The sequence below is a fragment of the Doryrhamphus excisus genome, chromosome 16 (assembly GCF_030265055.1).
Source record: "Doryrhamphus excisus isolate RoL2022-K1 chromosome 16, RoL_Dexc_1.0, whole genome shotgun sequence".
NCBI lineage: Eukaryota > Metazoa > Chordata > Actinopteri > Syngnathiformes > Syngnathidae > Doryrhamphus > Doryrhamphus excisus.
In genome coordinates, this window is record NC_080481.1 from 14,087,949 (window position 1) to 14,107,057 (window position 19,109).

At 40.0% G+C, this 19,109-nt stretch overlaps 2 protein-coding genes across 3 annotated transcripts in view; one reads left to right on the forward strand and one right to left on the reverse strand.

The window, feature by feature from the left end:
• Positions 1-2,153: 2,153 nt before the first annotated feature.
• LOC131104053 (SAM pointed domain-containing Ets transcription factor-like) lies at positions 2,154-9,667 on the forward strand. Its single transcript, XM_058050776.1, has 6 exons — positions 2,154-2,212; positions 4,967-5,369; positions 6,919-7,116; positions 7,197-7,244; positions 7,333-7,455; positions 9,020-9,667. The coding sequence occupies exons 2-6, from the start codon at positions 4,985-4,987 to the stop codon at positions 9,196-9,198; spliced, it is 933 nt and encodes a 310-aa protein (XP_057906759.1). The 5' UTR covers positions 2,154-2,212; positions 4,967-4,984; the 3' UTR covers positions 9,199-9,667.
• A 2,771-nt stretch (positions 9,668-12,438) lies between these two features.
• LOC131104051 (protein kinase C and casein kinase substrate in neurons protein 1-like) overlaps positions 12,439-19,109 on the reverse strand; it is a 28,902-nt gene continuing 22,231 nt past the window's right edge. For both annotated transcript variants that reach the window (XM_058050774.1, XM_058050775.1), the window contains exons 7-10: positions 17,296-17,416; positions 17,115-17,221; positions 16,127-16,323; positions 12,439-14,735 (exon numbers count right to left, since the gene is read on the reverse strand). In XM_058050774.1, coding sequence (XP_057906757.1) covers positions 14,626-14,735; positions 16,127-16,323; positions 17,115-17,221; positions 17,296-17,416 — 535 coding nt within the window. In that variant the 3' untranslated portion in view covers positions 12,439-14,625. The remainder of the gene's footprint in view (positions 14,736-16,126; positions 16,324-17,114; positions 17,222-17,295; positions 17,417-19,109) is intronic.

Sequence of the window (19,109 nt, forward strand, 5' to 3'; positions counted from 1 at the left end):
GTTTGCAGTTCGTTTGCTTTGCAGGAATGTTGCATGCAAATGTATCTCGACCGCAGGAGAGAATTATGAAAGTCGAATATAGAAATTTCTTTTGCTTTGTTTCCATGTGAAAAAACCACATCAGACCGTCTTCAAGCATGATTATTTCAGGCAACTTAAGGATAGAAAAACATGCAAGAGATCATTAGAATAATTTTGACACTGTTTAGTTAAAGCAAACATTGACTTATCGTTTATCCTAAGCTCATCCAATACTCACTCACCCTTTTTATTTGACTTTCCAATGAAAGTCTCCAACTTTTCAAAACAAACTCATCAGGATTGTGATGTTTTTTTTTGTCTTTTAAGTTCTCCCAACAATGTTAAGGAGAGATCAATGATTCAATGAACATACATACGACTGGATCTGGAGCACATTTCACAACCAATAGAAAATTAGTTGTGTACATATTTCAAGGTGTGTCTATCTCAGGACGACCAGTCCAGGGTGTACCCCGCCTCTCACCCGAAGACAGCTGGGATAGGCTCCAGCATACCCCCGTGACCCTAATGAGGATAAGCGCCATAGAAAATGGATGAATTGAGTAAATTGTCTTTACCATGAAACCAGTTTTCCTTTTCCTGATTTTCCTGATATGTGCTTTGGAGTTGTCACAGGAAGTGGAACACTTTTATATCTACTAATTAATAATGCAAAATAATAATAATAATAATAATAAGGGCGGGCTGCACGGTGAAAAGTGGTTAACGCGCAGGCCTCATAGCTAGGAGACCCGAGTTCAATTCCACCCTCGGTCATCTCTGTGTGGAGTTTACATGTTCTCCTTGTACATGCATGGGTTTCCTCCCACATTCCAAAAAAACATGCTAGGTTAATTAGCAACTCCAAATTGTCCATAGGTATGAATGTGAGTGTGAATGGTTGTTTGTCTATATGTGCCCTGTGATTGGCTGGCGACCAGTCCACGGTGTACCCCGCCTCTCGCCCGAAGACAGCTGGGATAGGCTCCGGCACCCCCGCGACCCTCGTGAGGAAAAGCGGTAGAAAATGAATGAATTAATTAATTAATTAATAATGCAAAATAATAATAATAAGGGCGGGCTGCACGGTGAAAAAGTGGTTAGCGCGCAGGCCTCATAGCTAGGAGACCCGAGTTCAATTCCACCCTCGGTCATCTCTGTGTGGAGTTTACATGTTCTCCTTGTGCATGCATGGGTTTTCTCCCACATTCCAAAAACATGCTAGGTTAATTGTCCATAGGTATGAATGTGAGTGTGAATGGTTGTTTGTCTATATGTGCCCTGTGATTGGCTGGCGACCAGTCCAGGGTGTACCCCGCCTCTCGCCCGAAGACAGCTGGGATAGTCTCCAGCACCCCTGTGACTCTCGTACGTAAATAATAATGGCTCTGATTTCGTGGCGCAGCGCAAGGTTTCGTCCGGCGCACCACTGTGTGCAGCCAATTTGGTAGACTAGGCTATGCAGAGTTGTGTATGGGGGCGCACCGGTGGTTAGGTGTCCACATTTTCAGTTTGGTGCAGTGACTATATCGGAACAAAATAGTGCGGCAAAAGTTGTGCTGAAAGCTTCGCCAGCTCCTATTTGGTCTATTCTTGGCGCAGGCGAAGCGCACCCTGCACGGTGGTAAGTCGGCTAACGGTCACACAGTGTACACACTTCACCATCAGCGAGTGAGAGTGTCCAATCACAGCAAGCATTATTTAATGTAAGCGTCAAATCAAAGATGTCACACATAATGGGAACTCAACCTGGCGGCGCTACACTGGGGCGCGTTTGTATATATTTATATTTATCATATGTCGCTACAATCGACATCCATTGCAGTTTGGTCGTCCTGGAAGTTGTAAAGCCCTTTGAGGCTCTTTTATAATTACAGGCTACTCAGAGTAAGTAAACTTGTCTTGACTATTATACTTCAAATTACACGTCTCCAGGTACAATGTACACCTTCTTTACTTCAGGAATGTTTCACAATGATTTACATAAGTGTTTACACCCTGCTTTCCACAACAGAGATGTCACAAAATGAAGTGCTCTACAATGTTTGACACAAATGCAGCACATCTTTTGCCTCGGGGGCAAAGTGAATTTGAGCAGTGCAGACAAGCACCAAACCATTTCATGGGAAGAAGTCAGGCAGAGTGAAGCAGACGCATCGAGGAAAAGAGATACTTGGAGAAAAGAGACGAGGTAAGATTCAAATTCACATAACTTCAATATATTACTGGTACATAATAACAACAGCCTCTACTTTAGCAGCCAGCTGAAGGTGCAATTTAAACTTCAATGGAGTAAAAATACATGATCTTTAATGTGAATTGAACCTAAAACTAAACAGTATTCACTCATAAATAATACAATAAGGTAGACTATCAGAACTTCCATGTTCTATGGAATGACATAAAAAGTACAGACCTCGCTGATGTAACTAGGATTATGTTGTATTAATTTTATACTTGGGACGTTAACAAGACCACAATTATCTCAACTGTTCTACTCACGGTAGACAATAACAACAGCTAGAAAGTCCCTCTTTTGCTCCAAATTACAGTTTTTAAAACAAAAAAAAAATCAAAAAAGATAACTAGCACTGTTAATAGCTAGCATATGTCACCGATAGTGGTTTAAAATAAGACATCAAACAACAAATAAATACCGATATTTGTCACAAATTACATTTAAACTTGGGTAGAAATTGTCAACAATTCATTTGAATCAATGATTAATCCATTATCCATTTAATCGATAACTATTTTCATATTCAATTAATCATTGCTTTAAAATGTAAATATCCCGATTTCAGACTCTTTTTTTTTATTTTAATTTTCTTCCCCATCCATAAAAGCAGATCTATTTTATTTTAGGGAAAAGGTTATTCACTGACAACAGGTCAAGTTTATAATGCTTTAATGAGAACATTAAAGTGGGAAGAACAAGAAACGCAATTAAAATGTAACAAAAATGTAAAACTTTTTCTTAATCTTTCAGTTGCATGCCTGTCAACATTCCATTTTCCATGGGAAACTCTTTCCCTTCTTTCCCAGCATCCTCCTGTTTTCTCACCTATTACATAACGGTTGCAAGGGTACCCGGCGTAAAAATGAAGTCAAAACTCGCTGCAGACAAAAGCGGCAAAACACACACACCACAGTAGACCATCAGGTCTTAACCTGACCCCCTTTGGTTGAAATTCTGGTTAAATCAGACAATATTCCCGATTTTTGGTCATTTTTTGGTCCGTTTTCTGAAAAGAAGTCCCTATTTTCAAATGCAAATGTTGACAAGTTGATTTAAATGATGGCACACACGAACGCATTATTCATCTTAGCAAGAGAAATATCTTGAAGAGCAAGTTTTCACCACAACAAAACTTCTGAAGCAGAGTGAGAGGTGGGGCCAGCTAATTAAACGATGCCCCCCCCCCCCTCTCAAAGTATAAACACAATATTAAAACTTGACAAGATTTCTAGTTTGGAGAAAAGCTGTATTACAAGAACAGGGCAGCCAGAAGAACCCAATTACATTGGGAACTATGGCATCATTACTATGAACGATAATACGCCTAATATGGAAGAGGAATAATGCGCGAGGCCTTAGTGGGCATAAGTGTTTTATGCAGCCTACCTTGGTCTTGTGGTTGCTGCAGTCTTAAAAGTCCAGTCCAAGCAAAGTCTGCCGTAATTCTACATTTCATCAAAGTTACTTCAGATGAAAACATGAGATGTTTGGACTTGTCTGCATCTTTAATTACTGCGGTTCTATTTATGCTCGTTACATTTGGCTGAGCATCAAATTCATAACGCAGTTCATAATTAAAAAGAGTTTACAGTTTAGAAACACGATCACTATTTGCAATGCTGTGCGATGCTGGTCTGAAAACTGCATAACCCCCTCCACAATGCAACCCAAACTCTGACCAGAGACAGAGCTTGGACACACTCCTCTGTGTGTTCCTCGACTTCCCGGCGAAAGTCACATGGCTATTGAAATAAAAACCCAGCAACATTGGAAAAATACAGCAAAGAGGAATTATGTAACTAGAAAACAGTAAAACAAAAATAAAAACACAAAAAATTGTCTTTAAATAGATTAACAATAATTCATTCATTCATTTTCTACCACTTTTTCCTCACGAGGGTCGCAGGGGGTGCTGGAGCCTATCCCAGCTGTCTTAAAGCGAGAGGCGGGGTACACCCTGGACTGGTCGCCAGCCAATCACAGGGCACATATAGACAAACAACCATTCACACTCACATTCATACCTATGGACAATTTGAAGTCGCCAATTAGCCTAGCATGTTTTTGGAATGTGGGAGGAAACCGGAGTACCCGGAGAAAACCCACGTATGCACAGGGAGAACATGCAAACTCCACACAGAGATGGAATTGAATTCGGGTCTCCGAGCTGTGAGGCCTGCGCGCAAACCACTTGATATTAAATTAGTAGATTACATTACAATATATTGTATATTGTATGCAAACTCCACACAGAGATGGCTGAGGGTGGAATTGAACCCTGGTCTCATAGCTGTGAGGTCTGCATGCTAACCACTAGACCACCGTATATAACAATAATGGATTATATTTTGTATAGCGCTTTTCAAGGTACCCAAAGTGCTTCATAGTGAAAGTGGGCCCATTAATCATTCACTCCTCAGTCACACAATAGTCGTGGTAATCTACGTCTGTAGACACAGCTACCCTGAAAACATGACTGCACTTTCTGCTCTACCACCTTTTTCTGAGCATGTCAAAACAATACATTCATGGCAATAACAATGAAACCCGAAACCAAAAGATAACAAATGTAAATGCCATTGTTATTCATAGCAAAGTAAATACCATAGAAAATACAAAGTTGACATTGGCATTGCTGTTGTTTAAATATTGAGCATTTGGCACAGCATCAATGCTACCAGTGCTAAATATGAACTTCTTTGGCAGATTTACGGAACGTTGAAAATGGGGAGTTCAGGTTGTGATCCCACTCTACGTTCATCTCTGTGCATTGGTTCCCCATCTGACATTGGGATGGCCTGGTTGGAGGAGACGGAGGACAACAAACCCACCCGCAGCATGTTGGGGCTTCCGGATTTCATCTGGCCAGGAGTCCCCCCTCCCTGCTATAACAAATTATCTAATGAAGTACTAAGGATGACAGAAGCCAACAACGTCTCCCCGGAAGCGACGCTGGGGACTCAACACGTGCTCGTCCCGTCTCAGAACACTCCCCATGTGGTGCAGGGTGAAACAGAGGAACACTGTCTGGAGCAGGTCCAGTCTATGGTGGTGGGCGAGGTGCTGAGTGATGTCAACAAAGCTTGCAAGCTACTCAACATCGCACCAGGTACACCGGTTTAATAATTCATAACAAAATGAAATTACTGTTGGCTTCTGCTCTCGCCATCAAACATGCAGACCAGGCCTGATGAGCCTTGAGGGAACCAACCCGCCTTGTGTAAACTCTGTGTTGAAAGATACACATCGTTTTGTAACACTCATATTGTGGAAATGAAAAGATCTAACTGGTGTTCAAGTTGAACTTTTTCAAAACATTTGCATTATTTTTCCCTTGTTGTCAAGCTCTTTCGGACTTAAGCCAGTCTGCAGTTTTAGGAAAAGATTACCTGAACTGGCTGCATGGTAATCTAGTGGTTAGCGTGCCGGCCTCACAGCTAGGAGACCCGAGTTCAATTCCACCCTCTACATCTCTGTGTGGAGTTTGCATGTTCTCCGGGTACTCCGGTGTCCTCCCACATTCCAAAAACATGCTAGGCTAATTAGCGACTCCAAATTGTCCATAGGTATGAATGTGAGTGTGAATGGTTGTTTGAATATATGTGCCCTGTGATTGGCTGGCGACCAGTCCAGGGTGTACCCCGCCTCTCGCACAAAGACAGCTGGGATAGACTCCAGCATACACCCGCAACACAATGGCTGGATAGATATTCTCAATTAAGCCAAATTCGACAGAACAAACTACATGTGTACAAGTATTATTAAACGTTTCAGGAAAATATCAGTTCCAAACTAAAAAAGGGACAAAAAGATGCATTAAACTGAAATAGGCTGTTTATAATTAGTCATGGTCATGGAATGCATCACATAAATCTAACTGTGAATTGATTTATGTGATTATAACCTGATGCATGTTCAAATAAAATGAAACCATGACCAAAGCTGGGATAGGCTCCAGCACCCCCCGCAACCCTCGTGAGGAAAAGCGGTAGAAAATGAATGAATGAATGAATAATAATAAAATGGAAAATAATAAAAACTTAAGAAACCACATATAGTTGGTGGGTAGACAAATTATTTTTTTCAGATTAAAATGAACAAAGCATTATTAGAGCCCTGTAGACATGACAAAACACGACTATAGTCACATTTATACTCTTTTTATCTACAGCATATTGTGCAACTGCAGGGTCTTGAGACACATGCTAACTCGCAAACTACAGCGCTAGCGACCTAAACGGTAGCCTTCAAGTTATTTCCTTTAAACTTAAATAGCCAAAAACTTACCACTTCCACACGGATAGGGAGGATAACTATTAACAGTTATTTAACCTTTAACATGAACATTAATCAAACGTAATAATTTTTTCTGGGTACATGATACCATACAGCATCCATATCAAACTTGCGCGGGCTGTACTAACATTAAACTTTCATATCAAGGTGGGGGCCTCAAACTAGTGTCCTGCGGGCCACATTTGGCCCGCGGGCCGCATGTTTGAGACCCCTGGTCTAAAACATAAAATCCTGTATTTCAAACTAGTTTTCTGACTAACCTTCTGTCAACAATGCCAAAAATGTGTACTGATATTTCAACTCCTGTCTGTGGGAATCACAGGCTCTAACCCTGAACTCCATTTTGTCCTTTTCCATTGCAGACCCTTTAGACTGGAGCTGCATACACGTTTACAAGTGGCTGCTGTGGACCGAGCACCTGTACAAACTGCCACAGATAAGCATGCTCTTCAAGGAGCTCAACGGAAGGGACTTGTGCTCTTTGACAGAGGCCGACTTCAGACAACGTTCCTCGCAGTATGGAGAAGTGCTGTATGCTCATCTTGACATCTGGAGATCAGGTTAGAACTGGAAAATGATGATGTTCTGAGACAAACAGAAGAAGAACATTTTCCATAATTGCCGGATTGTTTTTTTTTAGCTGCAGCAATGAAGGAGCAGGGCCCACCAGAAGCACATCCTAGTAAAGGTAATGCATTTTTAACATCAATGTACCACTAAAAGATCAAAGCCAGGAATGTGCCTCCTAAAGTTCTTACTCTTTTTTTTTTTAATAGCAAATGACAATTCGTGGTGCAACTACCCTAGTCAGCCCATCCACTTGTGGCAGTTTCTTCGAGACCTGCTCCACAAGCCACATAACTACAGCCGCTCTATCCGCTGGCTCAACAAAGAAAAAGGTAAAAAAAAAAAAAAATTTTAAGAAAATTTTACAAACGGGTTGCTAGGAAACCATCACTTTCATGCCTTCATTCATATTTCCATTTACTTGCTTGTTACTCCTCACCATGCTCACTTGCAGCACTCTGTGGGTAAACTCGCTAACAGCCCCGCCTCCACCCACCAGGACAAAGACTGAATGACTGACAGTTCATTCATTCAGCTACAGAACCAACACGCCCAGGTTTTGAAATAGATGCACAGAGTGAACTCTCTTGTCAATACATAGAGGCCGAAAAATGATATATGTTGATTATCATGACCGGCCAAATGATATTATTTATTTTGATTCTTATTATGAATTGCATTGATCGATTCGATTTGTTCTGTCATAGAAGCTAACATTATCTTAGCTCAAGTGTTACTCAACTTAAAGTGTATACATTACATTAATTTCAGAGCCTGTGTCAGAGTAATTTATGTTAACTTAGATAAATTACATATGATTTACTTAATAATTTAGTGTGTAGTGCTTAAATTAGACTAAATAATTGGATTATAGTAACTGGCTTATTTTGAGTTTGCAGTACTCAAATTATCTTAAATATTGATGAAAACAACTTATTTTGAGTTTGCGGTACTCAAATTAACTTGAATGAATTAAATTACAGTAATTTATTTATTCTAAGCTTCCAGTAGTCAAGTGATAAACCTTCCCTAAAATAGGCCACTGGTGCTGCTCATCCATCATATTCAGGTCAACTTAAGGTAATCTATTACAAGACCCTTAAATAATACAGTATTGTTCTTTTCAAATGTGGTTACACTTGATAGTTAGCATTAATAATGAAAAATCCAAGTAATAAATAAATAGCTGCCGGAGTAATATGGTTGTTTGCTCTGTAAATATGCAAGTTGCTTTCTGATCATGTGCTGCAGCATTGATGTAGTACTTTTGTGAAGTACCAGCTCCACTTGACAGTGCAAACATTGACCCACGTTGTCTATCATTTTAAGTTTGAAATGATAACCTTTTCTCTCTTTTTCCCGCTTGCAGTTTTCCTTTGAGCCTCCAACCTGGCACTATGCTGAGCAAAATTTATGAGTTAAATCGTGAATTTGCATGGTTTTTGTTAGGCTGGGTGGCACTCGTGCCAGGTGTTGAGGACCCCAGAGCAGAGACCAAGGCAAATGTAGTAAAAAAAAAAGTATTTAATAATAAACAAAGGGCTATCACAGATGAGGAAAAACAAAATACAACCAAAGACGCTAGTGACAGAAGGTCAATGGGAAGCTTAAAGTACAAACAAAAGAGTACTTCTTACAGGCAGTAGGCAGTAAAAATACAAGTACAAGGCAGAGAAACAAACGTTCAGACGCAGGCACAAACGATCTGACTGGGGAACAATGGAAATGGAGCGGTATAAGAAGGCCTAATAGCTGATGTGCAACACATGTGGAGACCAGGGGAACAAGGCAGGGCATGACAATTTTACAGCGTTAAGCGAAACTGGATGACGTGTAATATAGAAAAGCGATTATGTGTGTTGCCATTAAGTAAGAAGCTCTGCTTTCTGTCCACAGGAATATTCAAAATTGAAGACTCCGCCCATGTGGCCAGGCTATGGGGAATCAGGAAGAATCGTCCAGCAATGAACTATGATAAACTGAGTCGCTCTATTCGGCAGTACTACAAGAAGGGCATCATTCGCAAGCCTGATGTGTCCCGTAGACTGGTCTACCAGTTTGTGAACCCAGTATGAGCAAGTTGATGTAGCAAGAGGTTGAAGGATAAAAATCAATATATGCTGGACATAGACAGAGAAAACAGAAGAACATGGAAGATGGAAGCTCCCTCGTGTATTTGATGTTTATTTCCAATGTATAGACTGCCTACCAAATTGTGCACTTCTGCCTATTAGAATCTCCGATAAAAGATTAATTCATTTTATAATCGTGTTTTCATACATGTATATTGTGCCTCCATCTTTTAAAATAAATTATTTTGTTGAGGGAAGCGAAATATTATCTCAACACTTAAGTTAACTTGTGAAAAGGACTAGCGGTTGTTTGCTTTCTTCTTGGTTCTCTTCTACATTTTCCTGCATAGAATCATCATGCAGAATCCATTTTAAGTTTTGGAAGTAGAAGTTACAGCTTCAATGGTAGTCTGGCAAAAATGTCTGCTGCTTTTCACTTAGAAATGAGAAAAAGAAAAATTAAAAGTTTTTGCTTCTTGTTTTCGTTATGAATATTTTCTTCTTAGGTGCTTTCATAAAGGGTCATGGGAGAGAGGAAATGGGAGTGGAGGTGAGTTTTCTCTGAATTCCGGAAGATATTTAACCATTCATTCATTCATTTTCTACCGCTTTTCCTCACGAGGGTCGCAGAGGTTGCTGGAGCCTATCCCAGCTGTCTTCGGGCGAGAGGCGAGGTACACCCTGGACTGGTGGCCAGCCAATCACAGGGCACATATAGACAAACAAACAACCATTCACACTCACATTCATACCTATGGACAATTTGGAGTCGCTAATTAGCCTAGCATGTTTTTGGAATGTGGGAGGAAATCGGAGTACCCGGAGAAAACCCACGCATGCACGGGGAGAACATGCAAACTCCACACAGAGATGGCCGAGGGTGGAATTGAACCCTGGTATTTAACCATGATTTATTAATTTTTAAGTGTTGATAACACTCACGTATATATATACACAGTACATATCAATTCATTTTGTTCAGTACATACACACACACACACACATATATATATATATATATACATATATATATATACACATATATATATATATATATACACATATATATATATATATATACATATATATATATATATATTAGGCGTGTGAATCTCAGCACTGAGGACAATTCGATACACATTTCGATGCACTGCCAGCAATATGATACTTTAACATGGATACATGGAATTTTCTGGCGATGCGATACGATTCACCCTCTTCACATTATGATGCGATAATCATTTACTTCAAATAATTGCAATCCGATATGATATTGTGCAATTTCTTGCGATACGATGCAATTCAACATGATGCAAATAAGCAAAGGGAAAAAATGGAATTCAGTATGGTCCTACAAAAAGTATTTGGCTTTATTCCTTATAGGCACTTGGCAGTAAATTCAACTAAAGTGCTGTTTGTCTTTTTTTTTTTTTTTTTTTTTACTATGCATCACTTCTTAATCATTCTTTTTGCCATCATAAAACAGCAACAACTTTTCAAAAACAACTTTCCTCACACTTTCACACTGGTTAAGCAATTACAATAGCAGTTATGCTAATATGCTATATGCTAATATGAATGCACTAGGGGGTAGGCTAATACAGTAGTGGGGAGCAGAAAGTGTAAAACAACTTATACCCTTTTAAAATTAGTTTCACAATTGAGGAAGAAGCAAACTGCTCTGCTGTTATAATGTCACCTGCTGTGCTGAACACTCGTTCGGGGGAGGGGACACTTGTTGCAGGGACGTACAAATAGCTCCTGGACAATTTTGAAAGCAGTGGAAGATCCACTTGTTCTGACCTGATTTGCTTGGTTCTTCCCCGGTGTTCGACGAGGAACTAGACAGGGAGGCGGCGGTAGACTTGTCCGTGTTGTGTTGTCCGTAGTGTTTCCAAACATACAATTTAAACGTCGCGGGGGGGGTAAATATGGAAACTTCCTCAATGCTGCTTGAGTGCGAACGTCCACGCTGTTTTACTAGTATTTGTATGTGACTCACGGCTTCCGTCCGTATTCAATACAAAACGGGAAATAATGATTGGTGCATTCATTGCACCTGGGGAACAGCATAAGGAGTGAAGTTGAACATTAATAAAACGGCGCTTGCATCGGATTTTACTGATACCCACAAACGCATCACGATGAATCCAGATTTCACCTGTCAATTGCATCCATACCAAGTGAACGAGCTGATGTACTCGCATTGCGCGCATGCGCATCGATGTATCATTAATATCGATTATTTCCCACACTCTTAATATACATATATTTATATAATAATATCATATAATTTATAATATATAAATTATAACATTAATCCATGTTAATGTTATGTTAAGTGCACGCACAGCTGATGACTATTTTATATTCGGCTCAGAGCTTGTGAACACATTGTAAACTATTGTCCGCCTAGCCACGCCCACCTCTTTTGCTCACTGTCATGGCGGACTTTCTCCTCTTCTCCACTTGTTCAACTCAAGCCTCATTGGTCTTGAGTCATCGCTCACGTGACGTCAGCTCATGATTGGCCAGATTTTCCTATGATATTCGCGTTTGGATCGGTTGCCATGTGTGGTATTCTCCAAGAAAACAGTCTTAAGACGTTCCTTCAACCTCCGTATTAGCTAGCTAGCAGACACGATGCACAAATGGCAATCAAGTTCAGTGGTTGTGTCCAAATCCGGGGTGTAAATAAATAAGCGTATTTTTAGGCGGCGTGACGTCATCTTGCTGCGCGAAGGTTCCTCCAAATGTGTCCTCCTTCTCCTTGTCGTAAAGCTGTAGAAGGGTGACATTTCCTCTCTCTCCTGTAAAACCTATATTCAAAAAATTCTAAATTAACTTTACGTCTTTAATGTTAAATTGAATTTGTTCGCCTTCAACGCGGTTGAAGGCAGCTGTCATCTTATCTTGTCAGGGTAAACATGAGACCACGTGACACAACCAGGAAGTGTGAGGTAGGCAAGACTGTCTAAATTCGCTGATGGGGGAGGAGCCTCCGAACGTGCCTAGTAGGATGCAGACCCCGGAATCAGAATTGGGGTTAGCCAGGATTCAGAGAAATCAACAAACATATATTTTATGTAATTACATATTTTAAAATTACACCCCCCAGTCAAATGACTTAAATTAATATTTAATTGCATCTCGAGTATGTAGGTGCTACCAATTCTTCTCCTCAACCTACAAAAGATGGTACACAGCCATACACACACAACACAAAACACACACAGACCACACTTTTTCAAACACTTGTTTTTCCTTTCAAACCAGTTTTGCATTGCTGACACCATCACAACAAATCTGATTTGGGTTGGTCATCACTATCATCATTTTCATCTGTGATCATAATCATCTTTATGCATATTTAAATGAACGTCTTGTTACATCAAGATGAACAGGCACTACACCAGTTAGGAGATAAAAGTACATCACTAACTATGAACATACATCATCGACCACTAATATAGGGTTTCCACAACATCAGCTGTAGTCCCCGTGTGTGTGCATAAGGAAGAGATCATCAACATTTAAAAAAAAAAGCATTTACATGTACACCCCTTTACTGCCTCAACGTGGTTAGGTCTGGTTTTCAACTCAACACAGTTGTACAGTTACAACAGAATAATATAATCTTTAAATTACATCTTCATATACAAATCTGACCGCGTGTATTAACGCTTTTATGATACACTGACCATCGCCATGGAATTCGTACAATATGATGTCTATTCATGTTTTCAATTGCTGTTATTTGAATGACATACATTTACATATATAACACTACATTTTATCTTAGTAGTCAATCATTTGTGTTTTTTACTGTAACATTTATACAATGCATACACACTGATAATGATGATGATGCGCCCCCTCCCCACTAAAATGACAATGTAACCAGGTCATGTGTGTCTTTTGACTGTTGTGTGGGGTATTTGGATTGATACAAGTCCTTTTTGCTTTGCTGGACAACTGTACTCTTAAGACACAACTTGTGAGCTGGTGATGTGTTTTCCTCACACGGACACCTAAACCCGTCGAATCCAGACACAAGTGATTATTAGTCCTCGACTCCAGCGCTTCGAAAAGGCATCATCGCCATCTGTTCATCATTGTAACAAAATTTAGAAGCAACCCATTGCATGATAACACACAAATCAATGATTTTCACTTCTAAAAAGCAAGGTGAACTCGGGCGGATTAATACACTGCAAACATCTAACATGCAGTGCATTATAAGTGACTGTAAATATAGTCCCTGTGTCGTTTCCAGTGGTTGTGAGGACCTGGAGTCATATGAGGTTATTGCATGGAGGGACAATGCAGTTGATGGTACTTAGATCATTCTTTGGCTCAGCATAGATACGGGCTACTAGTGCTTTTCTTCAAGGACGGCATTTTTTTTTCCGAACAACATTGCCTCTTCTCACCTGAACGCTAGTACATTCATGTCCTGTTCACGAGGCCTTTGTTCTTCAGAGATGTGGAGCTCATCAACATGCCTCCATTGGCCCTCTCTGAAAGAAAATGCTGGCATAGGCATTGTTCCAAACCCTCCACTTGCAACTTTGCTTGTCATTCATGTTAGTAGATGTGGATAAGAATGAAGTTGATGAATTGCATGATAAGAAATCAAACGTAAAATCAAGCTTGTCATCAAGCTTCCTCTTATGAGAACAGAAGCATGCGATGCTTTAAAAGTGACTTCTGCATTTTGTAGTTGTAGCGTTGCATCAAGTTGTGGCCCCCCAACATAGGGAATGATAGTTGCATAGCACATGCTGCTATGCACGCTCAGAAACAGTTAAAACACATAACACTGCACACACACAGAATTAAAGGTTGGACCAGAGCACTCAACTAAAAAAACAAAACAAAAAAACAAACAAAAAAAAATGATATTGTTTGTGGTACTTTTAACACTACACAGCATTCCCGATGTATGAAGGATGACTGACCACGCACAGCGTTAAAAAAAGCTACGCAAAAATGGCATTATACTGTATATACACAATGCAGGGTTAGAGAAGCTGGTCTTTCTCGAATGGGTATAACTGATTATATTTGCTTCCCATTTGCACAACCGACTGCGGTAAATAAGCTGTATCGTAGGTTAAGTACAGCTACACAGAGAAAGCCGTATGTGCCTGCGCTGTACTGTGTTATAGTTGACTGTGTATATACTGGGATAACTGCCGCTCTTGTTTGGAGATGTCCACCCACACCCCGGGGGGGAGCGGGATAAAATATACTATAGCGATGTATATTGTCTTTTAGGTTACTAAGTTTTGATGACTGCTTGGCGCATCTGTTGGACAAAGGATGTGTTGCTCTTAAGTCTCTGGCTATGTGTGGTGCAATTGGACAAGACTGTTCAAGCTGCCTCCAGGAGCATGTCCATGTCCATGTCCATGTCCAGCCACTGGCCTAGATTGGCTCAACGTAATTGGCCGGGTACAGTCCCTCTCGGCCGTTGTCCAAACGACCTCGACACCAGCCTTGCTCATCTTCATCCTCCGTCTTGGTCAGCTCATCGCCTGTCAAGTCACAGGCAGGATGGTGAAAACAAAATGACACGCTTCATATTTGTAATGTTCGGGGTTTAATATTACTATTATTCATTTCTAGTGACTTGCAGTCACTGAGAGAAAAATTCCATCCATCCAAAAAGGCCATTTATACATTTTCTCCCCTTGACTGCACGTCACTGTTACCGTTCCTGGTTTGTGCTTCACAAACTACTAGTACTTTGATTATGTAACTCATGCCCACAACTAAAAAAGACAAAAGGATGTGATTCATCGGAATTATTCTATTATTTTCTAAAGCTCTAAATGAGAAAGCGGCAACAGTGTCTAATCCCTGAAAAAAAATGTAATTCGGAATTAATCAGATTTCAGAACAATACTCTCATCTGCTACATTATTGGATAACTGGTGATTAGGCCTGTCATGATAACGGATATATCAATTTATCGAACGCTAAAAAAAACAACAAACAAAACAAAAACAGGTTAGTAATTATGAGCCGTAAATAAATTGTCCGTGTAAATGTCTGGAAAGTACATAGTTCATATACACATAGTAGTTGGTTAATATTCTGCATTATACGTTGGTAGTGTCTTGTCTGTTTTAACCACCTATTGTTGCTGTGTAATACACCCCATAGCTAAATCATAGCAAATATAGTATGTCTCACACAGGTACACTACACTTGAGTATCATCTAGTGGTACAAATGTGACATGACACAATGATCTTTGAATGACAATCATAATAATGACATTTTTGTTCTTAAAAGGTAACCAATTTTCTGACCTATAAATGTAGTTAGAATGTTGTATTCTTGTGTTAAACGATGCCAAAGTATCAGATAATGAGTTTTACGCATTTGGAAGTGAGCTCTGAAAGAAGTTTGGCATGAGTCAAAATGCTCGATTTCAAAAGGCGTGGTAAAACTGTGCTTTTGTGATGTCACAGAGGAGCGGGCGTGGCTATAAGGCCAGATCTGCTCTCTGATCACTATGTATAATGAGTGTACTCGTATGTGTTGCCAGGTGTTTAGACACTAATGGCCGTGTATTGTCATGTTTTTCAAACATAGAAGACACAATACAATAAAATGGTGATATTTGGTGTCTTTGTTTGAAATAATGGCTTTTATAGTCATTCCCGTGCATTTCCTGAGCTTATGCTGTTTACCAGTTTAGCAGCAAAAAACTGATGAGGGTCTTTTAGGAGTGAGGTCTAATTGAGAGCAGGTGCCTGTATTGTAATTTGTGGCCATTGTTGACTAAATTTCAGTCATTTTCTAAAATGGAAGACACATTAGAAGAGAGATGAAGGCAATGTTAGGATTCTTTGACATCCACGCTATAAAAGAAGCATCCGGAATAAAAGAATACAGGTAAGATCTTTAAATGTGTGTACCTGCTTTGAAGGAGAGTTCATCCTGCTCTTGGCCATCGTAGTCATAGAGAGCTCGCACACGGACGCCTTTCCCGGTGCTGGAATCATCTTCGAAAGAGTTCCCGTTACCGCCATTTTCGTTTCCAGAGTAAGCAGCAGGTTGCTCATCATCGGACCACTCGGTGGAGTACGCTTGGTTCTTCTCATAGCTGCTCACGCTGGATCAAGGAAGAATATAAACATTAAACATATAAACACTAAAACGACACCTTATAAAATTAAAGACATCACATAGTTTTTCAGGGGCTGCACGGCGGTCGTGTGATTAGCGCGCAGACCTGGGTTCAATTCCACCCTTGGCCATCTCTTTGTGGAGTTTGCATGTTCTCCCCGTGCATGCGTGGGTTTTCTCCGGGTACTCGGGTTTCCTCCCACATTCCAAAAACATGCTAGGTTAATTGGCAACTCCAAATTGTCCATAGGTATGAATGTGAGTGTGAATGGTTGTTTGACTTCCTTTATTGTCATTGCACAATAACACAGCAGTGAAATTGCCAACAAAATGTCGTTGCCTGGCTCCCATATAATACCAGAGACAAAAGAAGATTAATAATAATAATAATAATAATAATAATGTGGGCTGCACGGCGGTCGAGTGGTTAGCGCGCAGAACTCACAGCTAGAAGACCTGGGTTCAATTCCACCCACGGCCATCTCTGTGTGGAGTTTGCATGTTCTCCCCGTGCATGCGTGGGTTTTCTCCGGGTACTCTGGTTTCCTCCCACATTCCAAAAACATGCTAGGTTAATTGGCGACTCCAAATTGTCCATAGGTATGAATGTGAGTGTGAGTGGTTGTTTGTCTATATGTGCCCTGTGATTGGCTGGCCACCAGTCCAGGGTGTTCCCCGCCTCTGGCCCGAAGACAGCTGGGATAGGCTCCAGCACCCCCGCGACCCTTGTGAGGATAAGTGGTTGAAAATGAATGAATGAAGTCAAAAGAAACTAACCTGCTCCGGTCACCAGGGGGAGCTACATGGTCAGTGCTTGGAGTGGGTGGGGCTCCATCTGGTTTCTTCTTTTTTGGGGGAGCACTTGCCTGGTCTGGGTTGTATTCCTGTTCAAAACACATTCAAGTGGATCAAAAAGGCAGAATATAAATGTATTATCCCACATGCTGGTTTAATCTACCTCAAATGCGGGCCAGTTCATGTGCATTCCAGGCCCGTGGTTGTTGCTGAACCACTTCAGATCCTCTTGTGTGTTCGCTGCCAGGATGGTGCGCTCCAGTTCTCTGTATATTGTGGCATAGCTGAGGAGAGAGAAAAACGGAACAAATTGACACAAAGAATGTGCGCTAGAGGGGACTGGACAGCAATGCTGTCTAGTTTGGCAACAGAACTAACAGTTTAACTCAAAGTCTGGGATTATGAGAGTTCTGATGTTGGGTCATTGCAACGCTGAACTGAAGCTTATTGGCCCTGAATAAAAATGACTCTAACCAGGAAAACCTAGGTAGTGTTCTACTGATAACAGCTGAACACCTAAAAATACAAGATCAGGGTGTACCCTGCCTGTCGCCAGAAGACAGCTTGAATAGACTCCAGCATACCTGCAACCCTAGTGAGAATAAGCGAAAATGTACGGATGGATGAATGTTTAAATTGAAGCAGATTATCCCAAATTACCTCAGCCACTTCACAATGGATGCTAACTGCATTTTGTTGCCCTGTACCAGTGACATGAGCAATAACAATAGTTAATATAGTTATAATAATATAATAATATAATATAATAATTATAATATAATAAATATTATAATAATAGTTAACAAAAGTTGAATCTAATCTAATCTAATCTAATCTATCACCACATAAATAAAAGAACAAATTATTTTATGTTTGTTACGTTAAATAAGACGAAAGAGTTGTTTGTCAGTTTTGTACCAAGCAAATTTATAACACTTAATTTCTACCACAAAACACAAAGCGATTACATTCTTGTACAAACAGAAATCTTGAATATTAATTGAAAGGACGATAAAATATGAACTCCATTAAAGTGCAAAAATCATCTAAATGGGAGTTAATAATTGATGAACATGATTTATATCGGGCTGAAAGTCAATCCCTAATTGCTCGGCATTGCGTTGTTCAGTTCACGTCACTACATGGCAGAGACTTCATTGGTTGGCTCATTCATTAATTAGTCATTCGAGAGTGAAATGATAGAAAATACACGCTTGCTTGGCAAGATCAATCACTCAATAATGGACTATGGACAATGGCTTTCTTTTCTGTGTTCTTTGTCATACTCTTTGTCAAAAGTGTGGCCCGGGGGCCATTTTTATTGGCTCGTGACACATTGCAGAAATCAAATTAAACTAAAAAAAAAACCCTACAAAATGGGGATAGTAGAGCAAAAAGGCAACATGTAAATAAAATAAGCTGAAATGTTGATACTTTTTTTTGAAGCGGCCTTTTATAAAAAATAAAAAAAAAACCTTAAACTGTATTATGGAAAGCAGGAAGTGAACAAATTTAACAGTTACTGATTGTAAAAGTACCAGATGGAGGGGTAGGATTTAATAAGCTTTGCTTCTTCCTACTCCTTTCGGACATGTGGAACTGTGAACTGATTATGGGATGCACTCAATTGTAATTTGATGCATGTTCAAATGAAATAAAACCATTATCATTACCATTGTTGCCAACCTAATATACCCCTATGCAATAATCAAAGCTTGGTTTTAAATATAGAGAAGATAAAGTGGTTTTTTATGTAAAATATGTATAAGTGGCCCTCCACATTCTTTGGGGGTTTGGACACCCCTAAACAGATTGCATATACAGTAACTGATGTCATGCTTTTTTCCTAGCGTTCGCATTGGGGTCAGAATGGTAATTGTCGTAACAAAGAAACATTAAGGTAACTATCTTAATGAACTGAACTACATGCAAGACCTTAAATGAGGTAATTGGGTCCTAATTTCCACCTCTGCACAC